The sequence below is a fragment of the Onthophagus taurus genome, chromosome 1 (assembly GCF_036711975.1).
Source record: "Onthophagus taurus isolate NC chromosome 1, IU_Otau_3.0, whole genome shotgun sequence".
Lineage (NCBI taxonomy): Eukaryota > Metazoa > Arthropoda > Insecta > Coleoptera > Scarabaeidae > Onthophagus > Onthophagus taurus.
Genome location: NC_091966.1, coordinates 35,293,467 through 35,320,088, shown reverse-complemented (window position 1 = coordinate 35,320,088; position 26,622 = coordinate 35,293,467). Strand labels below are relative to the sequence as shown.

Below are 26,622 nucleotides of genomic sequence, written 5' to 3'. Positions count from 1 at the left end.
TTATTCGCGGTGGCCTTTAACTCTCTCCTATAAAAACATTGCTATCTTCAACTTACAACTTAGTCCGCACCATAAACGAACCATCGACGGTTGGTTGGGAATTACCAATTCTCTTTTCCGGTGTTACGTCCGAAGAAGTAGTGAAATTGGTTAGCCTGGCCGCGATATCCTCTTTAATAATTTTTTGCGCTAAATTTTTAAATTAAAAATTAAATCATGCCTCCTCAAGAACATAATGATATCCACGGCAACGAAAACGATTCTTCTTCCGAGACCAAGAAGAATAACGTTTCCCTTGAGATGACATCGAGTGGATTTTCAAACAATGGTTTCGTCGAGGACAACAATAATCGTAATAACAAGACGGTGAATGAAGAGAAAAAAAAAGTTGATGAAGAAGATGGTTTCGATTTCGATGATTTGTTACCGCATATTGGTGAATTTGGAAATTATCAAAAAATACTGTTTTTGTTGATGATACCCTTTGCATTTTTTGTTGCGTGGGTGTATTTTTCACAAATTTTTATAACTGTTAATCCGGAACAATATTGGTGTAGGGTACCTGAATTGGAAAATTTAACTGTTGAACAAAGGTAAGAATATTCTTTTTTATTGTAGTGTTGTAATAATATTAAAAATAAATATTTATGATCGATGTTTTATTGGTTTAACGATAACTGTTTAATTGTTTTTATAATTGTTTCCAATCAAAGTAAATAATTTTAAATTTACTTTATTTTAATTTTAATAAAATATAGGATTTATCTTTTTAAAAGAACATATGTTAGTTTTCTAATCATTTTGGTTTACACCTGACTGACAAAAATTTAGTTTAGCGTTATAGTGTTAATATAGCTAATTATCATTATACTCGTTTCAATCACCTTTCAATCACAGAGTATATATAAATGATATACATCACAACATTAGAAAAACCCCGCATTATAGGCAAAATTTGCAATCAAAAGATTTATTACGATGCGTAGCGATGCGTTATTGTATTTGATTTAGAAATTAGCAAGTTATAAATAAGTTATCAGCATCTTCATAACATAAATCATAAATTATGAATAACATTTATTTGAAAATCCAGTATAATGCCACCTACAAAAAAGTATAGGTTGTGATAACTTATATTATAGATCATTCATAGATTTAGCTTCGGTTTAATCAAAGTCTAAAGCTTCAAAAGGTTATTTTATGGAATTTACTAAGGTATTCATTAAAATGTGTAGGTAATGCAAAATTTAAGTTCATTTGAATCTGGTCCAAACGATTCCGGTATCTAATGCTAATGTTGTACTTGACATTCCTGGTCATGTAATCGTTGCACTTTCAACATTTATGATGTTAACCTTCCGTTCAAATACATCTGGGTAGTTCGCTGTTTCCTTTTAGACATTGGTCACACATCCATGCCCACAAGTTTCTTATATACTCAACGAATGTTAAATGTCATAAGTCATAAGTAACCCAAATATTTTCACCCAAACTATTTCAATCCTATTTTCTTCTAAAATAAGTCTTATTTAGTCTTCAACAATAAGAGATTAAACATGATATAGTACCGTATGAGTGGTAACATCTTTTTGGACAACCCTTGTTTCTTGTTATGTATCGTGTACTTTCAAAATTCCATTTTTTTTTTGAGATTAGAAATTTTGGTGAAAATCTTGTTTGAGAATGAAAGCCATCACCATCGTCTTAGTGAGAGGTTTAGGGACAGCTCACTTTGATGTTATCATTCCGAAGATATCATCAAAAGTCATACAAGAAAATTCAAATCAACGTTTTGTGAATATTTTCTTTCCTTGGATTTGTTAACTTTAACCATATTACTCTATACATAGATTTATCTTCTTATTGGCCATTTCAGAGGCGGTTTAAATAAAGCAGTAAACCATCTTTTTCGAGTTAGATCTTTGAAATGGTACTAAACCATGTGGTATAATCTTAAGCAACTGTTTTGTACAGATTTTTCAAAATGATTACAATAAAAGTATCATATGATTGGTAATTCATAGTACCTTGTTAATAAATGTCAAGATTTTTCACATCATCGGTATGACCATATGATCTTCAGATATAAATATACAATATACAGGGTGATTCACATAAGAACCGACACAGAGGAGGAACATGTAGAGGACAATAAATTAAGATGATTTAACGAAACTTATCTCTATACCAAGTTGTATCCTTGAAGAGTTATAGGCCTTCAAAGTTTAGTGTTAAATTTTTAAAACATTCAATATCTTCGTAATACAGTAAGCTAGAAATACCAAATTTGGTATACGTTATGAGTGTACCAAGGGTATTAATTGGTAGCAAGTTGAGATCAATTGAGGCATTTCAAAGGGTTGATTATGGGTGATGGTACCCTAAATTTTGACAGATCTTTTTAACCTTTTGACGGATTTAATACATTATTACTTCATTTCATGTGGAATTTAATTCTAAAACTTTTCTTACTCTTATTATTTTTTAAAAAACTTTGTCGTTTTCATAAAAAACTTAAATAACTAAAGACACTTATTTCGTAAATTCAAAAGCGAAAATTCAGTAGTTGGCTATGAAATTGTACGTCAAACTTGACAAAAAGGTTATAAAATTATTTGACAACAAGGTTTTATAACCTATTTGTCAAGTTTGACGTACAATTTCACAGCAGACTACTAAATTTTCGATGATTTTAAGTAGCATTAACGAAATACGTGTCTTTAGTTATTTGATTTTTTTATGAAAACGACAAAGTTTTTTAAAAAATAATAAGAGTAAAAAAAGTTTTAGAATTAAATTCCACATGAAATGACGTAATAATGTATTAAATCCACCAAAAGGTTAAAAAAATCTGTCAACATTTAGGGGACCATCACCCATAATCAACCCTTTGAAATGCCTCAATTGATCTCAATTTGCTACCAATTAATACCCTTGGTACACTTATAACATATACCAAATTTGGTTTTTCTAGCTTAATGTATTACGAAGATATTGAACTTTTTAAAAATTTAAGAGCCAACTTTGAAGGCCTATAACTCCTCAGGTGTACAACTTAGTATAGAGGTAAGTTACGTTAAATCATCTTAATTTATTGTCCTCTACATGTCCCTGCTCTGTGTGGGTTCTTATGTGAATCACCCTGTATAATAATAAATAAAGAACTGCTTATCAAAATGAATAATTGGGAAAAGCTGGAAGTTATGCTTACGAGATTTGAGTAATTACAAGTTGTTGAAAACCACCTTTTTAATTCATCGTAGCCCTAGAAGTAGATGTGATACTATTTATTCTGATACTATCTGAGGGTGTTTCGCCGAGAAGAAATTTTGAGCAGAAAATGAGTTTATCAAATTTTTTAATTCCTTGTAATATTCCTAGTGCACTGGAAGCTTTGTTTCCGATGCAACGCACTAACTGCATAACTATTATTTATAAGTCATAAAGGATGTAGTTTAGTGCAAAAAACACTACATATAAGTGTTAATAAGTTTTGGATGATAAGGCTTAAGGCTTAAGACAATAAATTTCCCAAAGCATCAGTTCATGGTAGCTTTTGCTGTTTATAAATTCCTTCCAAATATTGTAAAGAAGTTTCTGATAAGTGCAAATTATCAGATAACTGTCTCAGTTTTGTATCCAAGTCATTATATCGAAGATGTTTAAGTTAAAAAAGAGATACTCAATCTATGACTCTTCAAACAGCCAGCTGAATAAAGTAAACCTAAAAGGGTCCTGCTGTAACTTTCCCTCTTTTTTGACTTATTCTTTTATGTACAGGGTGTCCCGTTAAGCGTACGGAGCGGCTGTATCTCTAGAACGGTAAGTCCAAGAGGTTGGGGAAAAAAATCCTTATAAGCAAAGTGACCAAGAGAAATAGCTGGAAATTATTTTGAAGTTCGTAATTCGACCGCTAGAGGGCGTAACTGCCATTGAGAAACATAACGTTCCCGCTATCTCAGAAACTTAGACGATGAGCTATAACTTTGACAACATCATTTAATAGCTTGGATAATACCGCATCGCTTTTGTTTTGCGATATTTCTCATATCTGTCATAATAAGGGAGGGGGAGGCCAATGCGTTTTCATATGTTTACATTGTAATATCTCCTAGACCATTCAACCGATTTGAATGTTTTTGGTGTTGTTTGAAAGAGCATTTTATGCTCTTTTTAAAGATATTTTCAGTAAGACCGTCTGCTTTAGAACAAATGAGCTAGAGGACGTTATCTGCAGCGATTACATATTTTTGTGATTTTTGAAGAAAAGTTAAATGGAACGATACTATTTACTTCACAGACCCTTAGTCACTTTCAAATTTGCTAAATTTTAGTGAAAACCGCATCTCTATATCGCCACCCGTTCTCGAGTTATAAAAGAAAATGTTAAAAACTCGAGTGCCATCAATCGGATCCAGTTACCTCATCGAGAAAAACAAATCACATAACCATGGTAACTCTAAACATGTCATTTACTAACGCAGAAGCGTATGATAGAACGTATCATGATTTATTTTCAATGTTTCGAATACGATGCAACTGCATGCCAAAAATGTGCAATGCAATTACGACAAAGAAAGACATTTTTCTCTAGAAGTGTTTTTAAGATTGACTTAGCGATTACGGAAAACTGGCAACGTGTAGCCCATTCAGACATCTCTATGAATTCGTAAATCATATTGGTGCGCAATGTGATCCCACATAATCTGGGAATTCCGAAAACAATTGTCCACAAGAGTTCTCAAGAGAATAATATCTCCACCACGTTGTTTTACATCAGGCCTTAACAGATACCGATTATGATAACAGACTGAACTATTACCATTGACTTTTAAATATGATTTGGGCAAATCCAAACCTTTTATCACAAATGCTATGTAAAGCAAGCTGATGTAAACTTGCATAATATGCATTCTTGGTTCGAGCAAAACCCACATTGCATTCACCCCTTTATCTATTGGGTAGACTAAACGACCTGACTTTTCAAGAAAAACCAATAACCAGGGAAAATATGACAAAACACTAAATACCAGTAAAAACGTGTCCAGGGAAGAGACTTAAGCAGCGCTTTTTTTTCGTCGAAACTAGATTAAATAAATGCATCGAGGTTTATGGAAGGCATTTCGCTCATTAGTGAGTTATTTTTGCCAAAAATTTAAGTTATTCTACGTGTTTTGGTTCATTTTGTTTTATTATCATTGTTGATGTTTCATTGATCCGTTAGCTTTTAAACACGCCTCAAAAGTAGTTTTGAAGCAGTTCTAAGCTTGGATAAAGGGTCTAGGCAATAAATTTTTGTGCTCTCTTATTTGTTTCCTAAGGTAACTTGATCCGATTAAGATATACGAATTTTTAACATTTTCTTTTATAATTCGAGAATGGATGGAGATATCGAGATGCGGTTTTCACTAATATTTAGCAAATTTTATGGTGATTAACGGTCTGTGAAGTAAATAGTACCGTTCCATTTAACTTTTTTTCAGAAATCACAAAAATATATAACCGCTGCAGATAACGCCCTCTAGCTTATTTGTTTTAAATCAAGCGGTCTTACTGAAAATATCTTTTAAAAGAGCATGAAATGCTCTTTCAAACAAGACCAAAAATATTTAAATCGGTTGAATGGTCCAGGAGATATTAAAATGTAAACATTTGAAAACGCATTGGCCTCCCCCTCCCTTATTATGACAGATATGAAAAATATTGCAAAACAAAAGAGATGCGGTATTACCCAAGCTACTAAATGATGTTGTCAAAGTTATAGCTCATCGTCTAACTTTCTGAGATAGCGGGAATTTTATGTTTCTCTATGGCAGTTACGCCCCCTAGCGGTCGAATTACGAACTTCAAAATAATTTCCAGCTATTTCTCTTGCCCACTTTGCTTATAAAGATTTTTTTTCCAAACCTCTAGGCCTTACCGTTGTTGAGATACAGCCGCTCCGTACGCTTAACGGGACACCCTGTATATGATCAACAATTATTCTCAACATATCTTCGAAAAAAGATGAAAAAGAGATAAAAAAAATCTTCGGAAAGAAGTTCCAGCAATCAATTAAAGATTTATCTTTCGAACTTCGCACATTTGGATGTAAGCGTTGTTTTTTTCAAAATAAACCCTTCTTTTCCAGTGAAACTAGGAATCTGCTGATGTTTCACCACTGGAGTGATCAAACAAACATCAAACACTATACTTTGATATGCTTTGACCAATTCAGTTACCGTAGCAGTGTTTAATAGGATCGTAAACGTTTCCATAATATGTCCCAAATCAATTTATAGTGGTGTCACTGCACGAACAAGTGGTATACTGAACATTAAGAAGGTTTTGAAAGGTGTCATCACATATGGTTACCTTTTTGCATACGGTTATATGGCACTTGGAGTCTGAGAAGCGCTACCGCTCCAGAGTTAATAAGAAGAGATTGTCTAAAAAAAGTTTTTGGGTAGAGAATTCAATGTAAAAAGAATGCTGATAGGTTCTAGCAAATGAGGTCAACAATGGAGAACTAGCTTGCTAAAACGACATGGTGATATTAAACAAAGTGATTACTTCAACTTTTTCTGCGTCTTCTTCCTGACCCAGGATGAAAGTGCTAGTCTGCCGAATGAATGACGCGATAAACCGTACTCTGTAAGACTTAAAGGCATTTTTCATGTCTACCAATAGTCAACGACACTAAACGTCACTGAAATGTTTTCGTCAATTTCTCTGACTTGTTTTAATTTCTGATGACGCTGCCGAAGAAGCTGCTTATAGAGCTTGTAACTTTGCTGTTAACAACAGTAGAAGCTCCTTATGTTTAAAATTAATTTCGTTTCTTGGTGCATCCCACAGTAAGCTTCAAAGTGTAGGAAGAAAACACCCATTAGCGTTATTCACCATTGTTGAAATTGAAGAGCGCCAAAATGGGGAAAGGCACCTACAGAATATTGGCAAAGAGTAGACCTTTTAAATAAAAAAACCTTATTCAAATTGAGCAATACTTTCAAAAGTTATTGCAGTTTGAAACTGGTCATAATTTTAGGTGATCCGTTTTTTATACCGCTGAGTGTATGTTGTTTATTACTCTTTAATCACTCATTGTTTATTTACGTCTGGCGAGATTATCAAATATGCCAAATCCAATTTTATTACAAAATTACAATTTTTCTGTACAAAAAACAAATAATCCCAACACACATTATGTTTACAAAATAACCGTTTACAAAACGATAATTGTTTATTATTTTCCAATTTTGTGCTCTAACGGATTTATTTTCCAATTTTTGTAATCAACTTTCGTAAACAATATAAAACAAATATTTAAAAATACTTCATTCCCATGAAACCAAAATAGAAAAGAATGTTTGCGTGCTTACATGACGATTAATAAAATCCTCGTCAATTTTCAAGATCGTGTTCTTGTGCTTAATTAAGAAGCCGTACCCTTGAGGTCAATTCATTACAATTTCGGTTAATTGGCATCGTTGAAGAAACGGGAAATAACGTTGAAAATTACTTGGAGACCTTTGTGGATGTTGCAACTATTATACATTTTCTCAATCTTAAAATAGATCGGTATTAAATAATCTTGAACGGTTAAAGTAAAAGAATTATGAAATAAAATTGAAAAAAAAAGATTGTAAGGTGTGTTAAGTTTTATGGGTTGGGTTGGGTATCTGTAAATCTGTATAAATGATCTAGAAATAATACAATTTAATGTAAATATATGTTGAATTAAAGAAACTTATTAAATTTAATGACAAATTGTTTTCATTAATAAAACATTAAATATTTCTTACAATCTTAAAACAGATATTTTAATTACCTAGATTGCAAAACTTCTTTTATGACTACTTTAGTTAACCGAGCGTACAATCACATTCGTGTCGTTATTAAAGAAACCATATAGTGGTTGTCATATCGTAATTAAAACCGAGTAAAGTAATCAACCAAGGCTTGAAATACCTGGTAAATAAGACAACATTTCGATCTTTATCGAAATATCTATATAACCGTGGAATTAATATTGTAACGAATAGTTTCGCATTTTCAATTTGATATCGAGATCATCAATTAAACATTCTAGTTGAAATTCCAGAACCTTGTTTGGAAAACTGAGCGAGTGCACTTAACCTTCTATAATCTAACAGAAAACGTCGACGTGAGTTAACGACTTAACACGTAACGTGTTAACAAAAATATAGAAATATGGAATTACGAAATGAGGGTTAAATAAAAAATAATAATCATTGAAAAAATACAATTAAAATAGCTTTGTTGCCGACTTCTTCATTGTTTCTTGTCGTTGTTTCTTGTGTAGCATGGAACTTAGTGACCATGACCAGCTTACAACATCCCAGTTCGTTTATAAATAGCACCAAGTTTCAATATTAATTAACTTTGAAAAATAAAATGAAATTTATTTTTAAAAATATTAAAATAATTAATTTAAAACTTTTCAAAAAAAGATTAAGATTAATAACTTAAAACTTGACTTGATTAATATTGGAATGACTAATAACATTCCTAATATGTTATAATTTGCGGTTTCCTCGACGATCTTGGACGTGGAAATTTATATTTGCGGTCTAATTTCTTTTAACTATAGATTTTATGTCAATTAGTAAGATATTCAGTCGTTTATACATAAAATTTAAATTTGAATTGTTGATTAAAATGAAATTAAATTGAGAAACGATTAAATTTAGTGAAACTATTAAATGAGGAAACTATTATTAAACGGCGAACGCCTCGTTTATTTGCGATACTTGCACAATTTCGGAACAATAAAATTAGTCCGAATTGAGTAAACATCCAAATTCGTTAACTAATCGGTCTTAAATTATTTAGACGATCTAGGTACGGTTCATAATTAATTAACAAATCCACTTCGTTATAACTTTATAGAGAATAAGAGATTTTGAGTACCGAAACTTTAATTAATTTGTAAACTTGTGGTATAATTACATAACTTTGTAATATGGTAATGAAAATTAATAATTAATCGTCAAATTTTATTATCTTAATGTCACACTTTCTATAAACCTGACCCATATTTCTACGGTGGTGAAAAAATTGCAACAAAAAAAAATTAAGTAGCGAAAAAAGAATCGGACTCGTGCGCAGAAATACGATGTAATATGCAAGTTTACGCGCTTTTCGATACAAATAGAGCAGAAACAAGTTTTGCAACGGTCGAATGCAAATGAAACCGATTGAATCGACGAGTATACGTCCGCGAATTATAGCCAATTTATCATTTATTGCCTGACAACATTCGTTTCAGTTTGCTGATATCGTATCCCTCTTCCTGTTTAAAGTTTGCAAACAAGTGGTGGTAGTCGCTGATTCGTTTTGGTTGGTTGGATTGACTGGTTTGTTGCATTAACATTGGCATTCTCGTCCTAGTTTTAGAAATCCTTCTTCGCACTCGATTCACGCATTCGTTATGTCATTGAAGGACGTGCACAATTTTTTTTAGACCGTACAGGTGCATATTTTATTGGGATTAAGTGAATTGTGTAGTAGTTCTAAAATTATAACCATATAACTCAGATGATACGTTGTATATGGGAGCTTTGATTCTATTTCTTTTTCTATTTTTCATTGACTTTAAGATTTATGGGATTTATGGGCATTTTATTATTTTTGTCAATTTTGTCTAATAAAATAAATATGAAAAATATTTAAGTAATTATTTATTATTTATCTTCTCTAATTAATTTCTTTGACTTAAAATGTTAATCTAATCCGAAAATGTACACATTGGCTGCATGAAAGTCTAAAAGGAATGAGATTATATTCTGTCGAATATTTAGTGATATCGAAGAAATTAAACATACTCGGAAGGAATATTTGAACGAATTGCTGAGAATCGAATTAATGCTAGATGAGGAAAAGTGCTCAGAAAATGAAGAGTGGGAACAACAAGAACATGAAGTAATGGAACCCACTATAATAGATGAAACTTCAGCACTAGCCATACAACATATTCCCTCAGAACTGTTCAGAATGAGAAGTGAAAGTCTCAACGACATTTTACATATCTCGATTGAAAGGAAGGTATAACAACGACATGCCACAAGGTAATAATATACCCCATACATAAGAATGTGTCCTTTTGTGTGTATGGGGTATATTTAACTGTAAGATATTTATAAGACTAAATCAACACAGAGGCATGAGTGAAGAAACAACTAACTGAAACATTATTTAATGTCGCTCTTGACTATTTACTAAGGAAAATTGAAATAATAAACCTATTGACAGAACATTGTAAGTAGAACAATAAAAAATGCAGATTGAACGTGCTCCAAAGCAGAACCAAAATTCTGATTAACAAGTTTACGGAGAACCAAATTCAGCCTGTAAAAGTGTGTAATTACTTGGGAGTAAATGAACGAAGCTAACAAAGCATATTTTGCACTTGCAAACATATTCAAGTCTAATAAGATGGATTTTAACCCAAAAACTAACGAACGATATTGATATATTTAAGAGAAAACCCTTGAGGACATTTTTAGTCCCAATTGAAGAAGGAGAAGAGTCCAAACAATGAGTGGAGACGTCGACATAATTATGAATTATACCATCAACTCCAGATATCAGATTTATCCAATTATATCAGAATCCTGAGACTACAATAGGCGGGTTATATTTTGAGGATGAAAGAAAAATGGCTTCCTAGAATGCTAATAAACAGAAAAATGCAAGGGTTGATGTTGATGTTGACAAAAAAAATCCTAGGATGCAGGAATTGGAAGAGAGAAGTAAGAGATAGAGAACAATGGTGGCAAACATTCAATGGTTCATCTACTATATTGGTAGATGGTGTGTAAATATAAAGCTGGCATTTGCCCATAGATGGCCCTAGCTGTCATTGGCACCATTTGCATTCGTTGGCATATGACACAAATCTGTAACTCATAACATATAAGTTTCATAGAAGAGCATAGTTTATAATTGCGTTAGTTAACACAGAGAATTGGAAGAATTGCTGGATGAGATGGCGCTCAAGCGCAACAATAACTCACGGATCGATTGTATGTGACATAAGAAGTCGTCTCCATACGTTTGCAAGCCGTGGGAAGAATTCAGAAGATGAGAAAATACATTCAACATGAACTGAATGAAAAACAGCAGAAAAATCAGAAAACCACTTGCGAAATTCCATCGAATTGTGGCTGGCGAGGCCAAATCGCTATGTACGGAAAACTCTGTGTGTAGTGGGATCAGCAGGACCTATTGTGAGCTGCTGAAACCTGATTCGTTAGGTTTTTAGAATTTTTGACAAGATAATGTATACATCGCAAAACTGATCAAGGAAACGATTGAAGTATTTCGTTGAAAAAATAATTTCGCATGCTGCTTACTCACCAGACTTGGCTTCGTACGATCTCTATTTATTTGCATCGATGGGATACGCACTTGCTGAACAGCACTTCGGTTCTTGCAGAAATGGCTAGATTACTTTGATTTACTTCAAAAGAATAACAGTTTTTAGGCGTTGCATACACAAAGCGTCAGGCAGGTGGGAAAAATGTATAGCTAGCGTAAACTTGTATTTTCTATGGCCTGGTAAAAGTCACGGAAATCAAAAAATATACTCCTCCGCCTTACGACAAATCTGGGGGTATTTATAGCAAGAAATGAACTAGAGGGTCTGCTTGAATTATATTAAGTACTCCAGAATGTGGAGTTTCTAGTTCTTGAGATAATAAATTCTATGTTTACTATTGAAATAGTAAATTCCAAAATATACACTTTTGTACCTATGGCAAAAATGGGGGTCTATGTGCACCCTCAATACCGAGTAGTAGAAGTCCTACTTGAAATTATCTAGGGAAATCTTAGGATGCTGCAGTTTTTGAGTCTGAAGAAAATAAATGCTGTAAAAAACATAGATTATGATTTCTACATTTAAATTAAAAATTTATTTCTCTGTCTACGGCAAATTTGGGGTTGTCGATAGGCAAAAAGTGTACAAAAAAGCTTACTCGAATTATAAAGACGCTGTAGAGGTTGCAATGGTTTTTTGAAAAATTCAAAAATTATTACTCTTACCAGAGGGTCTATTCGAATTATCCAGTGTAGTTAAAAGATGCTGCAGTCTTTAGTTCTGGAGAACATACGTCCTATTTTTCCTTTTAAAAATATCAAAAATTAAGATTCACCTCTTAATCCCTATTGGGGATATACACCGAGAGTATTAGAAGCTAATTATCAATTGAAAATATTATATTCAAGTATACTTTATTTTTTGGACGTATTGTGATGGTACTAAAATATCTTAAGTATTATAAATACGAAAGTCAGAATTTAGTACTCAAAAATTTAATGTGGGTTGATTTCCAACGATTTCTAATTGATTATGGCACAAGAGATTTCGTGCATTTGAGTAACACTTGTTTACAAATATGAATTACCCATAAATTCTTATTAACCATATTCATCTCGTCTGTATAGTAAATTCTGCGCAGATGTAATATCACATTGAATAAGATCGTGGCTTGATAAATCTACTGGAATGTTTTCATGATTTATATAACTATCTGAGTTATTTGTGATCAAAGAACTTGAGATCTTGTTTATAGGTCTGGAATAATTAATTACAGGATAAAGATAAATTACATTTAGAGATGTATTATATCCCACAATAGCGAAAATGTAATAAAATAACAAGTTGTTTAATGAAAAAGAGTGATTTTAACAATATCTTTATGTTCTTAAGATTTCACTTGTTAGTACCAAACAATTTTTGGTCGTTATTAAGGATTAAATTAATGCTAAAAAAATTATAAAAAATCGATTAGTTAAGGTATCGTTTTGCAACTTTAGAAAATTCTCAACTTTTTAATAAACCACCGTTTTTAAATATTAGTTTCTAAGAAAAAAATATTTAAACAGAATAATATTTTTATACATTTTTTAGAGCATACGACAGTCGTATTAAAAGAATATAATAAATTAGAGTTTTAATAAATAGTTATAAAATAAGCAACAAATATCTTTAAGTTTTAGAGATCAACTGTTTTATTATTTCCTCTTATTTTACTTTTGTTTGTTTGATATCTTAAAGTGCGATCGATTTGACATGACGTGACTAAAGATAATTCACCAAAAATTATTTAATTGAATTGTAAATTTGAAGCTGTGGCGGCTTTAAATTTTAATTAATATTGAAAATTTATGAGGGATTTATCAACCCGGATCTACATCCGTATAAAACTGTCGAAATAATCGTCGGCAACAGAATATTCCAAAAAACATTTAATCGACCATGAAATATTACTTTTCTAAATATAAAATTTTAACCTCATTGATAAATTTTAAACAACTCAGATTAAAATCCGTTTCACTTCGCCGATTTGTTTCAACAAAACCCGGTTTACTTACAACACCGCCTTCCTCCTTTATTTCTAATTTTTTTTTCAAATTTGCATGTTAACACTTCGAGAACAAACTTAATAACTCATATAAAGTATCTAATAAAATATTTATGTCATACTTTTCAGTGGTTTCATTTACACGGTTAATTGTTTATTTTCTTTGCACCATATAAGTGCGTTGCACTTTGAAATTCCGCAAAATATCTTTGTTGGCTTCTTGTTCTAACGAGAACGTGCAAGGCCGATGGTGAACGTTACAAAAAAAAAATAAGAAAGTACAAAAAAAATTACTTTTAAATAATAAAGTCCCCAACATACATATTTTAAGTCCATAACTAACATTGATTTATTGATGTTTTTTCTTCAATTGTAAAAAAGAGAAAAATGGAATGTTACGAGATAAAAATTATAATATCCAAGAATAAATAAATAATGCAACAGATAATTATGAACTGATTTGTAATGATTTAAATAGAAAATGTCACATTTATGTACAGTAAAACCTCGATATAACGGATCTCATTAAAGGCAAAATATTTTTAAGTTATACTATTAATATTATCTACTTAATACATCAGTATATTCAAATATAAATGTTTGAGCTCATAGATATGAATTCAACTCGGGTTATTCCCAAGTTGCTTTATACCATGTTCATAGATAAACTCGGGGTATTTCCCGAGGTGTTTATACGATGTATAAATCAAGAACGGTGGTTTTAGTTTTAATTGTTATTCAGCGTTAGATTGTTCTATATTTTTGTTGAACTAAAAGTAGAACTAACACTAGACCTAGAACTAGAAATATTCGGGTTTAGCCGTACGTCTTTTAAGACGGCTAAATCTGAATGATTCTAGTACTAGGTCTAGTGTTAGTTCTAATGCTAGTGTTAGTTCTTGTTTTAGTTGTTATTCAGCGTTAGATTGTTGTATATTTTTCATTGATCTAAAACTAGAACTAACACTAGACCTAGAACTAGAAATATTCGGGTTTAGCCGTGCGTCTGAAGACTTTCGTCTAAATCCGAAACTTTCTAGTTCTAGGTCTAGTGTTAGTTCTAGTTTTAGTTGTTATTCAGTGCTAGATTGTTATATATTTTTATTAAATTAAATGTAGAACTAACACTAGACCTAGAACTAGAAACATTCGGGTTTAGCCCTAAGTTTCTTAAGACGGCTAAACCCGAATGTGTCTAGTTCTAGATCTAGTGTTAGTTCTAGTACTTCTAGTTTTAGTTGTTATTCAACGCTAAATTGTTGTATGTTTTTATTGAACTAACTAATAAAGAACGCAACGGTGTGGATAGCTATTCGACTTTATGTGCATTAAAATTATTCATTCAAACTGTTTAAAGTGCAAATTAAAAATTTTTCATTAACGAACTTATGGCTATAACCAATACACTCCCTATATTAACCGTTATCACGAGATTTTACTCTATTAATATTTTTAAATCTCTTTTCGCAACTAAACCGTTCATTTCATAACGTTTCTTTCCCCGAGTGTTAATTATGTTTGATTTAAGAACGAAAAATACCCTCTTAATGACCCGGCACAGGGTCAAATTGCAAGTTCACGAACTAGTTTCAACACGCAACCGTCAGCAATTCTTTCTTTAAAACATTTTTGATTTATTGCAAAACTTGTAAGCGCCAGATTAAATTGTGTGTTCGGATTAAATCTTGGTTAGTTTTTAATTCTTAACTCGTTTAGAATAAATTCCTTTGTTTAAACTTCTTATATTGAAGGTAATAAAAGTTTATGCGGTTAGTTTTGCAATTGTAACCAGGGAATTGTTTTAAATTTATATGGATATCGTTTAATACGGTTTGTGATCAGCTGGAGCAAGGTTAATTATTTAAAAGCGTAAAAACTACTTAATCCAATAATTTAAAAAAAACTTTAATAATATATTTAAAATTATTTAAATTTATTAAAATAAATGTTTATTAATACATATTTTGTGTTTCAGAAAAGTTTTGGCTATTCCACAAACGGATGAAAGTTTCGCAAAGTGTTCAATGTACGGTGTTAATTTTACTGAAATTCTTCTTAATGGAACTAAACAACCCAATAAGGAATGGCCGACAATACCATGTTTGCATGGTTGGGAATATAATTTTACTGATGTGCCATACAATACTATAGCTACAGATGTAAGATATTATGATTATTTATTGAAAATATTTATTTTTAATTAATTTTAGTTGGATTGGGTTTGTGAAAATTCAACTTTACCAACGATAGCTCAAGCAATATTTTTTTGCGGTGCCATTTTAGGCGGATTAGTTTTCGGCTGGATAGCAGATAGATATGGTAGAATACCATCATTAGTCGGAACAAATATCGTCGGTTTAATTGGTGGAGTTGCAACCGCATTTTGTACAACATTTTGGTCATTTTGCGTTTGCAGATTTTTAGTTGGAATGGCTTTCGATAATTGTTTTACAATGATGTATATTTTGGGTGAGTAAATTTTAATCGTGAATCTTTATTTGACCTCAACTCACTTAATCTGATTTAAATTGAATTGGTAGTAAATGGAAAAGTAATATAGATTGGAATGGTTCGATTATATCAAGGACCGTTTCCATTCGATTTTATTCAAGATTCAAGTATGTCTTATGTGTGATAGCTTAATTGGAAATGTATTCGATTTGAAATGCTGAACATGAATTTTTCTTTGTTTCTAACTCAAGGAGTTATTTGCAACGAAACGAGCTTGTCACATAATGTGACGGTTGAAATAACTCGTTGAAAATTTATTGAGTACTAGTACTCAACTAGTTTACAACTTTAATTAACTTATTTAAATATCATTAATTTTATATATTATTTTTGAAATAAATTCTGAAATGTACACCAAGGTTTCACGTCAATATTTCTTTTTGCTTTCAATAACCAATCAGTTTGAATTCTTTTAATTAATCAATAAACTTTAATTACATTAATTTATTTATACGATTTTAGTGTTAGAATATGTTGGACCAAAGTGGAGAACATTCGTTGCGAATATGTCAATTGCAATTTTCTTTACATTTGCTGCTTGTATTTTACCTTGGATGGCCTTAGCTTTAGCCGATTGGAAACTTTTATCTATTGTTACATCGGCACCTCTTGCATTGGCATTATTAACACCTTGGTTTGTACCAGAATCAGCAAGGTAAATAATATAAATTTAAAAATATATAAATAACATTTTTATTTTTTGTAGATGGTTAGCTTCTCAAGGTAAAATTAATAAGGCTATTGATATTTTAAGAAAATTTCAAAGAATTAATAAAGTTGATATCAAAGAAGAAATATACAAAAAATTCGAAGATGGTTGTAACGCTGCTTTAAAAGAAGAAGAAAACTCTAAAAACTATTCAGTTTTGGATTTATTTAAAACGCCCAGATTGAGAAAAGTTACATTGCTTTTAATTGTTATTTGGATGGCTATTTCTTTAACTTTTGATGGTCATGTGAGAAACGTTGGATCTTTAGGATTGGATATTTTCTTAACATTCACAATTGCATCAATAACGGAGTTTCCAGCTGATACTTTACTTACCGTTATTTTGGATGTTTGGGGAAGAAGATGGTTGGCGTTTGGAACAATGGTTTTGAGTGGAATCTTTAGTATATTGGCTACAACTGTACCTTACGGTAAATATAATAAAATAATTATTTATTTCACATGGACTTATGCATAGAATTTAGATTTTCATCTCCTAAACTTTTTACTTCTTGAGATATTTTCAACCCAACTTCATCAATTCCAATTGTAAAGTTACTTAGTTTGTTTTCCCAGAAAAGGAATTATTAGAAAATATGTATTGAGATTTATTACAAAACCTTGAATTAGTCCAGGTCCTAGTTTTTATACAGCGTTCAAAGTATTACTAGGATAGTTCATGTAAAGTAAAGTATCCAAGTTGACCATAAAGGAACAGAAACAGCCCTATTTCAAAATTAATGTAACTCTGGTATTTTGTCTTATTTATTTTTTATAGAAGTAAATAAAAACAAAAACACATTAATGACTAATAATACTTAAAAAAAATGTATTGCAAAATAAATAGGAATAAAGCTTAGTTGTATTCTCTACTTTAGTTATTTTTCTATAATTGTCGTCTGTTCTTGTAAATTCCTTGTAGGAGTGAACAATAGTTCTGAATTCGACAAGTTTTTTAACCAAGAGTCGTTTGATCAATACATTTCTCCAAATACAAACTCATGGATGTTTTTCATCCTTTCAGACATAAACTTCGAATGTCGCCGTGTTGTGGCAGTCAAAGCAGACACAGTATCCATCTTTTGAACAAAACTTTTATCAGTTTTAATAGCATGTACTGTTTCAATGACGAACCACAGAATAACCAGAAGTGACACCCGCCAAATCTGACGCCAAATATAGCGAGTTGCCAAGGTATGTTGCTATTGGTGGTAAAGATTTGGCAGGATACTGCCAGTGTCACTTCTGGTTATTCTGTGCGTTCACTGTCTTGGTCTCTATTACCGATCAAACCCAGATTTCTGGTTGAAGGAATAGTACCTGTAAAACTTCTTAGAGATTCTAATGGCGCAGTCATCAAGTTTTCGCTAATTGTCCAAGATCTTGTTCAAATAGCTCAACCATCTAAAAACAGCAGCCGAATAAGATGTAAGAGTTTGCAATATATTTATTTATCCATCCATTAGTAGTTGTGAAATATACAGGGTGGTTCAGTTTTTAATCGGGAAACTTTACTAGGACGTAGTACTTGCCAAAATAACACAAGTTTTTTATATAAACATAGGGTCGCAACTCTTTTGTTTTCGAGCTATGAGCGATCAAAGTTGAGCTAAAAATTTACATTTTATTATTTATTTCTGCTATAAGTAAACCGAAGAATTTGAAATTTGGTATGTATTTACTACTGGTTAACATCTTGTTTTCTAGCATACCTTAAGCTTCCCTAGCGCCCTCTAAGGGGATGAAATTCACCACCCCCTTGGTTCTTTTTAGAAGAACTTTTTAACGCCATGGAGTATTAACATAAAAAAATATTGGTTATAAAGCTCATTCTTTAGTGGTACTTTTTTGTCTCTTTAGTTTTTTTCCTAAAATTGATAGTTTTTGTGTAAAAAAATGGAATGTCGTGCCATGTACCGCCATGCTTAGCTAAAATTACTCTAAAAGTTGGCTTTGATTTTCAAAAAACAATTTATGTTTGTATTGAGACGAGCTGTTAGTTACGTTAAATCCTCTTAATTGTTGACAATTATTGAAAATATTTCTTGATTGTTATTAAGTAAAAGTATCATTATTTTTTTATTGTTGATCATTGTTTAAAATACTACGAAAAATTGATCATGCCACGATTATTTTCGACAGAAGAATACGCAGACATTCATTTTATTTATGGTTTTTGTGATGGAAATGCGGAAGCGGCATCTAGAGAATACGCTAGAAGGTTTCCTAATAGAAGATGTCCTGATCCTCAGGTATTTATCAATACACATCAACGTTTTCGACAATATGGTTTAAATACCCAGCAAGTACGAAATAATCAAAATAACAGAAACCATAGAGCAATTTTAAACCTTTTTGATAATGACAGCACATTAAGCAGTCGCATAGCTGCTAGACTACTTCAAGCTCAAAATTTACGAGACTCAAGAAGTACAATTTTACGAACTCTGAAGAAGGACCACAGGAAACCCTATCGTTTTCAACCTGTACAAAATTTAAGACCTGAAGATGGTCCTAAAAGAGTAACTTTCTGTAGGTGGTTTGTACAGTCTGTTGAACGTGACCAAAATTTGTGTAAGAAGATTTTGTGGACAGATGAAGCCACGTTTACAAGAAGGGGTGTCGTAAATTACCATAACTTACATAGTTGGGAGCATGAAAATCCCCATGCAATACGTCCAAAAACCTACCAAACAGAGTTTAGTTTTAATGTGTGGATGGGTGTCATTAATAATAACCTCTGTGGGCCTTATTTTTTGCCACCTCGTTTGAACGCAACGATGTTTTTAAATTTTTTGCAAAACGATTTGGCGGAATGTTTATCGGACGTTCCTCTAGGTGATCTGGAGCAACATTGGCTTCAGATGGATGGGGCACCATCGCATTACAGCGCTAACGTACGTGCATGGTGTAACGCACGTTATGGACATAGACGGATAGGACGACTAGGTCCTGTCAATTATCAAGAGGCAAACCGAGGTCCCGTTGCCTGGCCACCAAGGTCTCCTGATCTTAACGTTTTAGATTTTTTTGTGTGGGGCTATATGAAAAATCTAGTTTACGCCGCTCCAATAAACACTCGGGAAGAACTGTTGGGAAAAATAAAAGACGCTGCTAACACTTTAAGGAACAATCCGTTTCAAATATTAGCATCAGTTAATTCTGTTGTTACAAGATGCCAAAAATGCATTGATAACAATGGCATGCATTTTGAACAATTTTTAAATTAATTGTGTTTATTTTTGTAATGAGTTTTTTTGATAAATTTGTTTCATTTTGATTCTTAATTAGTTTTCTGTTTGTTTTTTAACATTTTTCTCTTGTAATTTCCATTTTTTTAGTATACTATTTAATTTATTATTAAATGTTACTTATCTTTTGAATGATTATTTTAACTTAAATTTAATTAAATTTTTTATTACTTTAATGAGAAAACAAGTCAAGAGACGAAATCGTAAATAATTTGTGTTATTGTGTTAGCCCAAAATCCTGGTAAGTTTACATCTTCCATAGCCAACTTAAAATTTTGTTTTTTATTTGTAGGTAGCGCTTTGCCGCGCAATGTAACATATTTTATTTTTTTACGCAAAAACTATCAATTTTAAGAGAAAAACTAAAGAGACAAAAAAGAACCACTAAAGAATGAGCTGTACAACCCATATTTTTCTATGTTAATATTGCATTGCGTTAAAAAGTTCTTCTAAAAAGAACCAAGGGGGTGGTGAATTTCATCCCCTTAGAGGGCGCTAGGGAAGCTTAAGGTATGCTAGAAAACAAGATGTTAATCAGTAGTAAATACATACCAAATTTCAAATTCTTCGGTTTACTTATAGCCGAAATAAATAATAAAATGTAAATTTTTAGCTCAACTTTGATCGCTCATAGCTCGAAAACAAAAGAGTTGCGACCCTATGTTTATATAAAAAACTTGTGTTATTTTGGCAAGTACTACGTCCTAGTAAAGTTTCCCGATTAAAAACTGAACCACCCTGTATATCATCCAAAGGCGGTTGCTAAAGCAGGATTAGAATTATAGTGTCCATATGGCCGAATAGAGTTGTGTGTAATCGACTTAGAAATGATTTTGTGCATAATTGAGTCAATGTCTAAATCTTAAAGAACACGGAAATCAATGAAAAATGAGTTAGAGCTCCTGTTATGGTTTATAAGTTTCTGGTTTCTGAGACCTAAGAGAGATTTAAACAATACAAAGACTTCAATGTTGTAGGAAAATCCAGTAACATAAAAGCCGTGCTCCTTTTGCAGCAACATGAACATCATATGTAACTTTTGATAACTTTTAATATGAAAACTGAAAAGGTGATAAACTTAAAAGTAACAAATTCTTGGCAATTTACATAAACTTCCAAAACATTTTCACACTCCTGCTTCCTCGTAAATTTTTATCTTTATGGAAAGTGGTGCAACTCTTCTGAAAGATGTTTCTTACTTTCTGTAGCATTATCAAAATCAGCTAAAATAAGTGTAAATATGATTAACACATAAACTATTGAAATTAATTTTGATATTTTAATGAATAATATTTTAAAATAACTCCAGAATATTTTGTATTTCCTTTATTCTGTTATTGTACCTCCTTCATATTTGAAGAAGCTTCTCTGTAAGTAATTCTACTAGTAATATGACGTTCTTTTCAGTACTTGCTGAAGTTAAATGGTAAAGATCAGTTCTTACATAACCGAAAAAGCTTTAATCTACTCATTTTAGTTCTAAAAAATGATGTCACCGTACAGTTTTTAACCGTCCAATTGGATTTTCCATAAGCTATTCGTTTCTGGAACTGCAAAGAAACCTTCTTTTATTCTTGGTATTCCTCAAATCATTCTTCAAATATATCCGTTGTTTAATCAAACAATTTTGCAGCAAATGCTATTTCTCTTAATGACCAATTTGATTTAATTAAAACTTTCTCTACTTTTCGTACTTCTTACCAAGCTTCATTACAATAAAAAAATGTGTAATTTTTCTTTCCTGCAAAACATTGTGCTTTTTATTGGGAGTTGGCGTCAGCTTATTTATTCCTTTCCACACAGTCTTAGAGTTGGAAATTGTTTGTTAATTAACTTAGCATGCGGTTTACTAATTTTTTTCGGTATTAGTGAAATATACAGTTCAAATAAACACAAATTTTCAATCAGAAAATTAACAAGACATAGTGTGTCGTCAGTCATAAGTGCTAACCTCAAAAATGGTTGCTTTTTATGTGGTATTAATCCTTGCTGTCGCTTCTATGTTATACTGTGGCTTTCAGGGGGAGTTTTTTGATTTTTTGGAATTTATAGTTCGGAATTTTTTTGACTGGTAATGAGATGAGGAACACTTAAATATATTGGGATTTGAGTGAGATAGAAGATTAAGCTTCAAAAACAACCCACACTACTTAATCAGGTACTTTTTTCATTTAATTCGCGATAAAAAGAAAACCGCAAAAGCCAAAATTTGCAAATTCAGACATGTTACATAGAAATGTTCAGTGATTACAACAAACTTTACCGCCATTTCTTTTATCGCATGGTTGGGAAGATATCGATCTCTAAATTGAGGGGTCTTTACTTATGGCATGGATAGTACATTTGACAACATGGAAACGTTTTAGTGTGGAGCAAACGTTTTTCTAGGTCATGTTAGTATTTGTTATATTTTGGTTACATACCATGGTAATTGACACAAATTACACGAAATTTAAAGTATCATAAAACAGCAGTATGTTTATGAACACGTCTTTTGTATTAATTCTCCGAGTGAGGTTACTATTAAAAGTGGTATCTGTGTCTTTGGACTCTTTGTATGCTTAGTTGCTGACAATGGCATAAATTTGAGTATGGTCATTTGTTATACAAGTCATTTTAGTACTGATTTAAAAAAAAACTTTATTTTCAACCATTACATTACAAAATGTTCTCTATTACAATGAGCTCGTCGGCCATCTCTAATCGCATAGTATTTATGTACGTATCTTACCATAGCTCCAATACCGTTAGTTAATTCGGATCCGATTTCTAAAATCTTGCTTGGTTGTGGATTAAAACCAGTTGATCCACCTTTATCCAATTCGATTGTAAAAGAAAATTTTACATCATGCCCACCTCTTGCATAATCAACTGAACAACCAGAAGTTAAATCTAAATCAAAAAATGTTTTGGACGCTTTAACAGAAATAATTAACTTACTTACACATAAATTTTGCTATGTTACCCACTTTAAATTTCCTATCAACTCCACATCTTGACATTGCTTGTTTGCATAACTGACCACAACGAAACTGCAATTAAAAAAATTAACAAAAAATTTAAATTTATTAAATTAAAATTACTAAATCATATCTATCCCAAGGAGAAGTATTTTTATAACCCCATGGATACATAATAAGATTTCCATACGCGTGTAATGATACGTAAAGTTTCAATTTATCTTTGAGGTTTTTAAATATGGTTGCTAAAGCTAAGGTTTCTGGTTCACTAAGCGCGAATTCACCTCGGTAGCACATACTTTCCCGTTTTCCGCTACTTCCTTTCGGATCTGCAAATCATTTAAAGTTTACTAACTCTAAGTTGAGTGCAAAATTACACACCTCCGAATTTAAATGGAAAGTTGCGGTTTAAATCCACTCCGAATTTCTTTACACAAGTCGATTTATTTGTGTTTAAATTTTTCCTCCACATACGGTTCTTTAAATAAAAATCAATAAAATGTATAATAAAGAAAATATTTTCAACTCACCGAAACATGTGTGTACTCATATCCGTCCGGATTAAGGCATGGTATAATATAAAAATCCATAAAAGTTAAAAGTTTTGGACTTTTTATTAAATGATTAATAAAATATAAAGCAGACGTTACTGTTATCCATTCTCTCGCGTGAATTCCACCATCGATAAGAACGGCGTACTTTTTATTTTTCAAATTTTTCGCTATGATAATCATATCTATTTTTCTTCCTCTTATTGTTCGACCGATATGGCATAATTTAACTCTTCGCGGGAACACTTTGGCCAACAACTCCAAATACATTTGTATCTGATAAAATCAACTCACATTTTAATTTATTTAATTACCCAAAATTAGATACCTGAAAGTATCTTGGAAATTTATGTAAGAAAATACATTTTTTCCAGAGGTTTTCACATTTATTTTTATAACTCCTAGTGTTACGCATTGTTATGAACGGTTTGTTTTAAAAGATTAAAATTACTTGTTAATTTTGCAAATTTAATTTCTAATTATGACGTTGTCAATATTAATCAATTTTTTAATTATTATTCTAGGTATTCCTTCAGCTACTTTCGCCATTATTGGAAGATTCGCTGTTAATATTTCTTATAATATCGGTCTTCAATATGCCGCTGAATTATTACCTACAGTTGTTAGAGCACAAGGAGTAGCTCTAATTCATATTATGGGATATGTATCTAGTATTTTAGCACCTTTCATTGTTTACTTGGTAAGTTTTATTTTATTTTTTGCTTCAATCTGTCAATGTCATCTTGTAAAACTAGAGCGTGCTTAAATAAAAATGTTAGAAATTAATAATGCAAATCACAATAATAGCAACAAACTTTAACCGTTGGTTTTCCACCTACTTTATAAGCTGATATCGTCGCTGTCTTTAGAGATAGTGGAATATTAAATACACCACTAAAAATACTAATCTTTTCTTCATCTAAGTAATATCTTATATATATCAACAGCGGAAAAAAATACGTCGCTGTGTACCGAATATACCTCAAAATTATCAAAGTTCAAGCCCGTGTGCAGCTTTTCAATATTTATTGCCGTCGGTCAAAAAACATGCCTAATAAACAACCCTACACATAGAATTGGTTGATTAATGCAACTTTTTATTTGGTTTTAACAAAAAGCTAAAGCAGTATCAATCATATAGGAAATTTTGTGCTCTTTCTATTGGTGCATAAAAAAATGGAATACGAGATTCTAAAACCATTTTTTTTTGTAAAAACAGCTTCACCGGCGCATTATTTGAAGCACATTAAATCACTTTCGGGATAATAACTTTCTTATATGATACGGGTAAAACTTCGAGACCATATAGAACTTATAGGAAATTTTCCGCTCTATAGAATGGTATATAACTTTAGTAGATCGCATGCTTGCACAAGCATTTCCCCCAAAAAAACTATAAAAACCGCGTATAATTGCATATATAAATGTTTACGGCGTCATAACTTTTTATATGATTGGGACAAAACTCCGTGATCATATAGAATATATAGGAAATTTTCTGCTCTATACAGTGGTATATAACTTTATTAGATCGCATGGTTGCAGAAGCATTTCCCCCCAAACAACTACAAAAACCGCGTATAATTGCATATGTAAATGTTTACGGCGTCATAACTTTTTTATATGATACGGACGAAACTCCGTGACCATACAAAATTAATAGTAAATTTTCCGCTCTATGCAGTGCTATATAACTTTAGTAGATCGCATGCTTGCACAAACATTTCCCCCAAAAAAACTACAAAAACCACATATTATTGCATATGTAAATGTTTACGGCGTCATAACTTTCTTATATGATTAGGACAAAACTCCGTGATCATATAGAGTATATAGGAAATTTTCTGCTCTATACAGTGGTATATAACTTTATTAGATCGCATGGTTATACAAGCATATTCCCCCAAAAACTGCAAAATCCGCGTATAATAACCATGTGTAAATGTTTACGCCGTTATAACTTTCTTATATAATACGGACAAAACTCTGTGACCATTTTGAACTAATAGGAAATTTTCCGCTTAATTCAGTGATATATCACTTTAATACATCGCATGATGCTCAAAGGTTTGTTGCTGTTATCCGCCAAGTAACTTTCAATTACCTACGAGAACTTTATTAACACCTTATAAGAATTTATTTCAATTAAAGTGTTTTATTAAGATCTTTTTTCTTTCTAGGCCAATATTTCCCCATCATTTCCTTTATTAATCCTTGGTGGAATCGGAATTATTGGTGGAATCTTAGCACTTTTTTTGCCAGAAACATTAGGTCATGAATTACCACAAAATTTACAAGATGGGGAAAACTTTGGACTTGATCAGAAATTCCTTGAATTCCCCTGTACAAGAAAGTGAGTTAAAATTTAACAAAAAAATAGATGTGAATTAATTAACAATTTTATTGGTACATTTTAGGAAAGAAGAAGAGATAAAACCGGTGTCACCTTACTTCAGAAAGAGAAGTTCGCTTAGAGCTTCCGCAAGAGCATCGTTTAGAGGTCAAATTCGTTCTAATGCCATTCAAAGAAAAGGAAGTGATAGAATTGTGTAAAACGAAGTTGTAAAAAAATTGTTACCAATCGCTGTGTATTGTTGTTAGTTAATAATTAGATGTAAGAGTGCTATAAAATTATTTATTAATTAATAATCGAACTGTGATCGTAAATTAATTTAAATTGTTGTTCCTCCGGATTAAAAATTTGTATCGGAAACCAAATTAAATAAAAAAAATAATTTCATCTTTTAATTCCTCTTTATTTATATTTTATACTTATTATACAACTATCTACACAACATCGCCAATAACAACATTATTTTCCTCTACCAATAACATTCATTATATGTTTTTCTTGAAACATTACCTTTAAATTGTATTATGTACAAATAAATTTTGTTGGACTATCAAAAATATAGCAGCGACATTCCTCTTTTGGGTCTGTAAACATTGGAAATACAGGAAGAAATCCCATATACTCCAGGGTTGTTTCGAAATAAAACGAACAAACACGTTATATTTTCGACAGTCTCCGAGCGAAAACGTTTTCGAAGTGCTTCGCATTGTGTTTAGGAATCCGTGTACGGACGTTTGTTCACCCATTCCGCGATGGCAGGTAGGGCGTAGACCATATCTTTTAAAGCTTTTAGGTGAGGATAACGTTCCAATGAAGCTTTACCGAAGATTAACTCGAAACTTTCTAGAGATACCGCGAATACAAAGTCACACCAAGTAATCTGTAACGAAAATTAATGTTTATGTTACATTTTAAAG

General features: G+C 31.6%; 3 protein-coding genes across 4 annotated transcripts in view; 1 reads left to right on the top strand and 2 right to left on the bottom strand.

Moving 5' to 3' along the window:
* On the top strand, positions 1 to 26,100 carry LOC111425750 (organic cation transporter protein-like). The gene is made up of 8 exons (XM_023059981.2): positions 1 to 593; positions 15,346 to 15,529; positions 15,581 to 15,839; positions 16,344 to 16,536; positions 16,588 to 17,021; positions 23,877 to 24,052; positions 25,533 to 25,705; positions 25,770 to 26,100. Exons 1-8 carry the CDS (start codon positions 217 to 219, stop codon positions 25,903 to 25,905), a joined length of 1,932 nt encoding a protein of 643 aa, XP_022915749.2. The 5' UTR covers positions 1 to 216; the 3' UTR covers positions 25,906 to 26,100.
* Positions 22,462 to 23,882, bottom strand: LOC111425751 (carboxypeptidase B1-like). The gene is made up of 6 exons (XM_071200694.1): positions 23,681 to 23,882; positions 23,332 to 23,628; positions 23,183 to 23,279; positions 22,925 to 23,130; positions 22,786 to 22,873; positions 22,462 to 22,733 (listed from the first exon to the last, which is right to left on the bottom strand). The coding sequence occupies exons 1-6, from the start codon at positions 23,765 to 23,767 to the stop codon at positions 22,495 to 22,497; spliced, it is 1,014 nt and encodes a 337-aa protein (XP_071056795.1). The 5' UTR covers positions 23,768 to 23,882; the 3' UTR covers positions 22,462 to 22,494.
* Positions 26,088 to 26,622, bottom strand: part of LOC111425710 (glutathione S-transferase-like) — a 32,065-nt gene continuing 31,530 nt past the window's right edge. For both annotated transcript variants that reach the window (XM_071200703.1, XM_023059930.2), the window contains exon 5: positions 26,088 to 26,585. In XM_071200703.1, coding sequence (XP_071056804.1) covers positions 26,418 to 26,585 — 168 coding nt within the window. In that variant the 3' untranslated portion in view covers positions 26,088 to 26,417. The remainder of the gene's footprint in view (positions 26,586 to 26,622) is intronic.

Excerpts from the sequence above, each read along its gene's own strand:
- LOC111425750 (XM_023059981.2), top strand. The coding sequence starts at position 217 with ATGCCTCCTCAAGAACATAATGATATCCACGGCAACGAAAACGATTCT. Across the intron at positions 15,530-15,580 it reads ACAATACTATAGCTACAGAT|TTGGATTGGGTTTGTGAAAA; the intron begins GTAAGATATTAT and ends AATTAATTTTAG. Across the intron at positions 16,537-16,587 it reads TTTGTACCAGAATCAGCAAG|ATGGTTAGCTTCTCAAGGTA; the intron begins GTAAATAATATA and ends TATTTTTTGTAG.
- LOC111425751 (XM_071200694.1), bottom strand. The coding sequence starts at position 23,767 with ATGCGTAACACTAGGAGTTATAAAAATAAATGTGAAAACCTCTGGAAA. Across the intron at positions 23,629-23,680 it reads AATTTCCAAGATACTTTCAG|ATACAAATGTATTTGGAGTT; the intron begins GTATCTAATTTT and ends TGATTTTATCAG. Across the intron at positions 23,280-23,331 it reads ATGAGTACACACATGTTTCG|AACCGTATGTGGAGGAAAAA; the intron begins GTGAGTTGAAAA and ends TTTTATTTAAAG.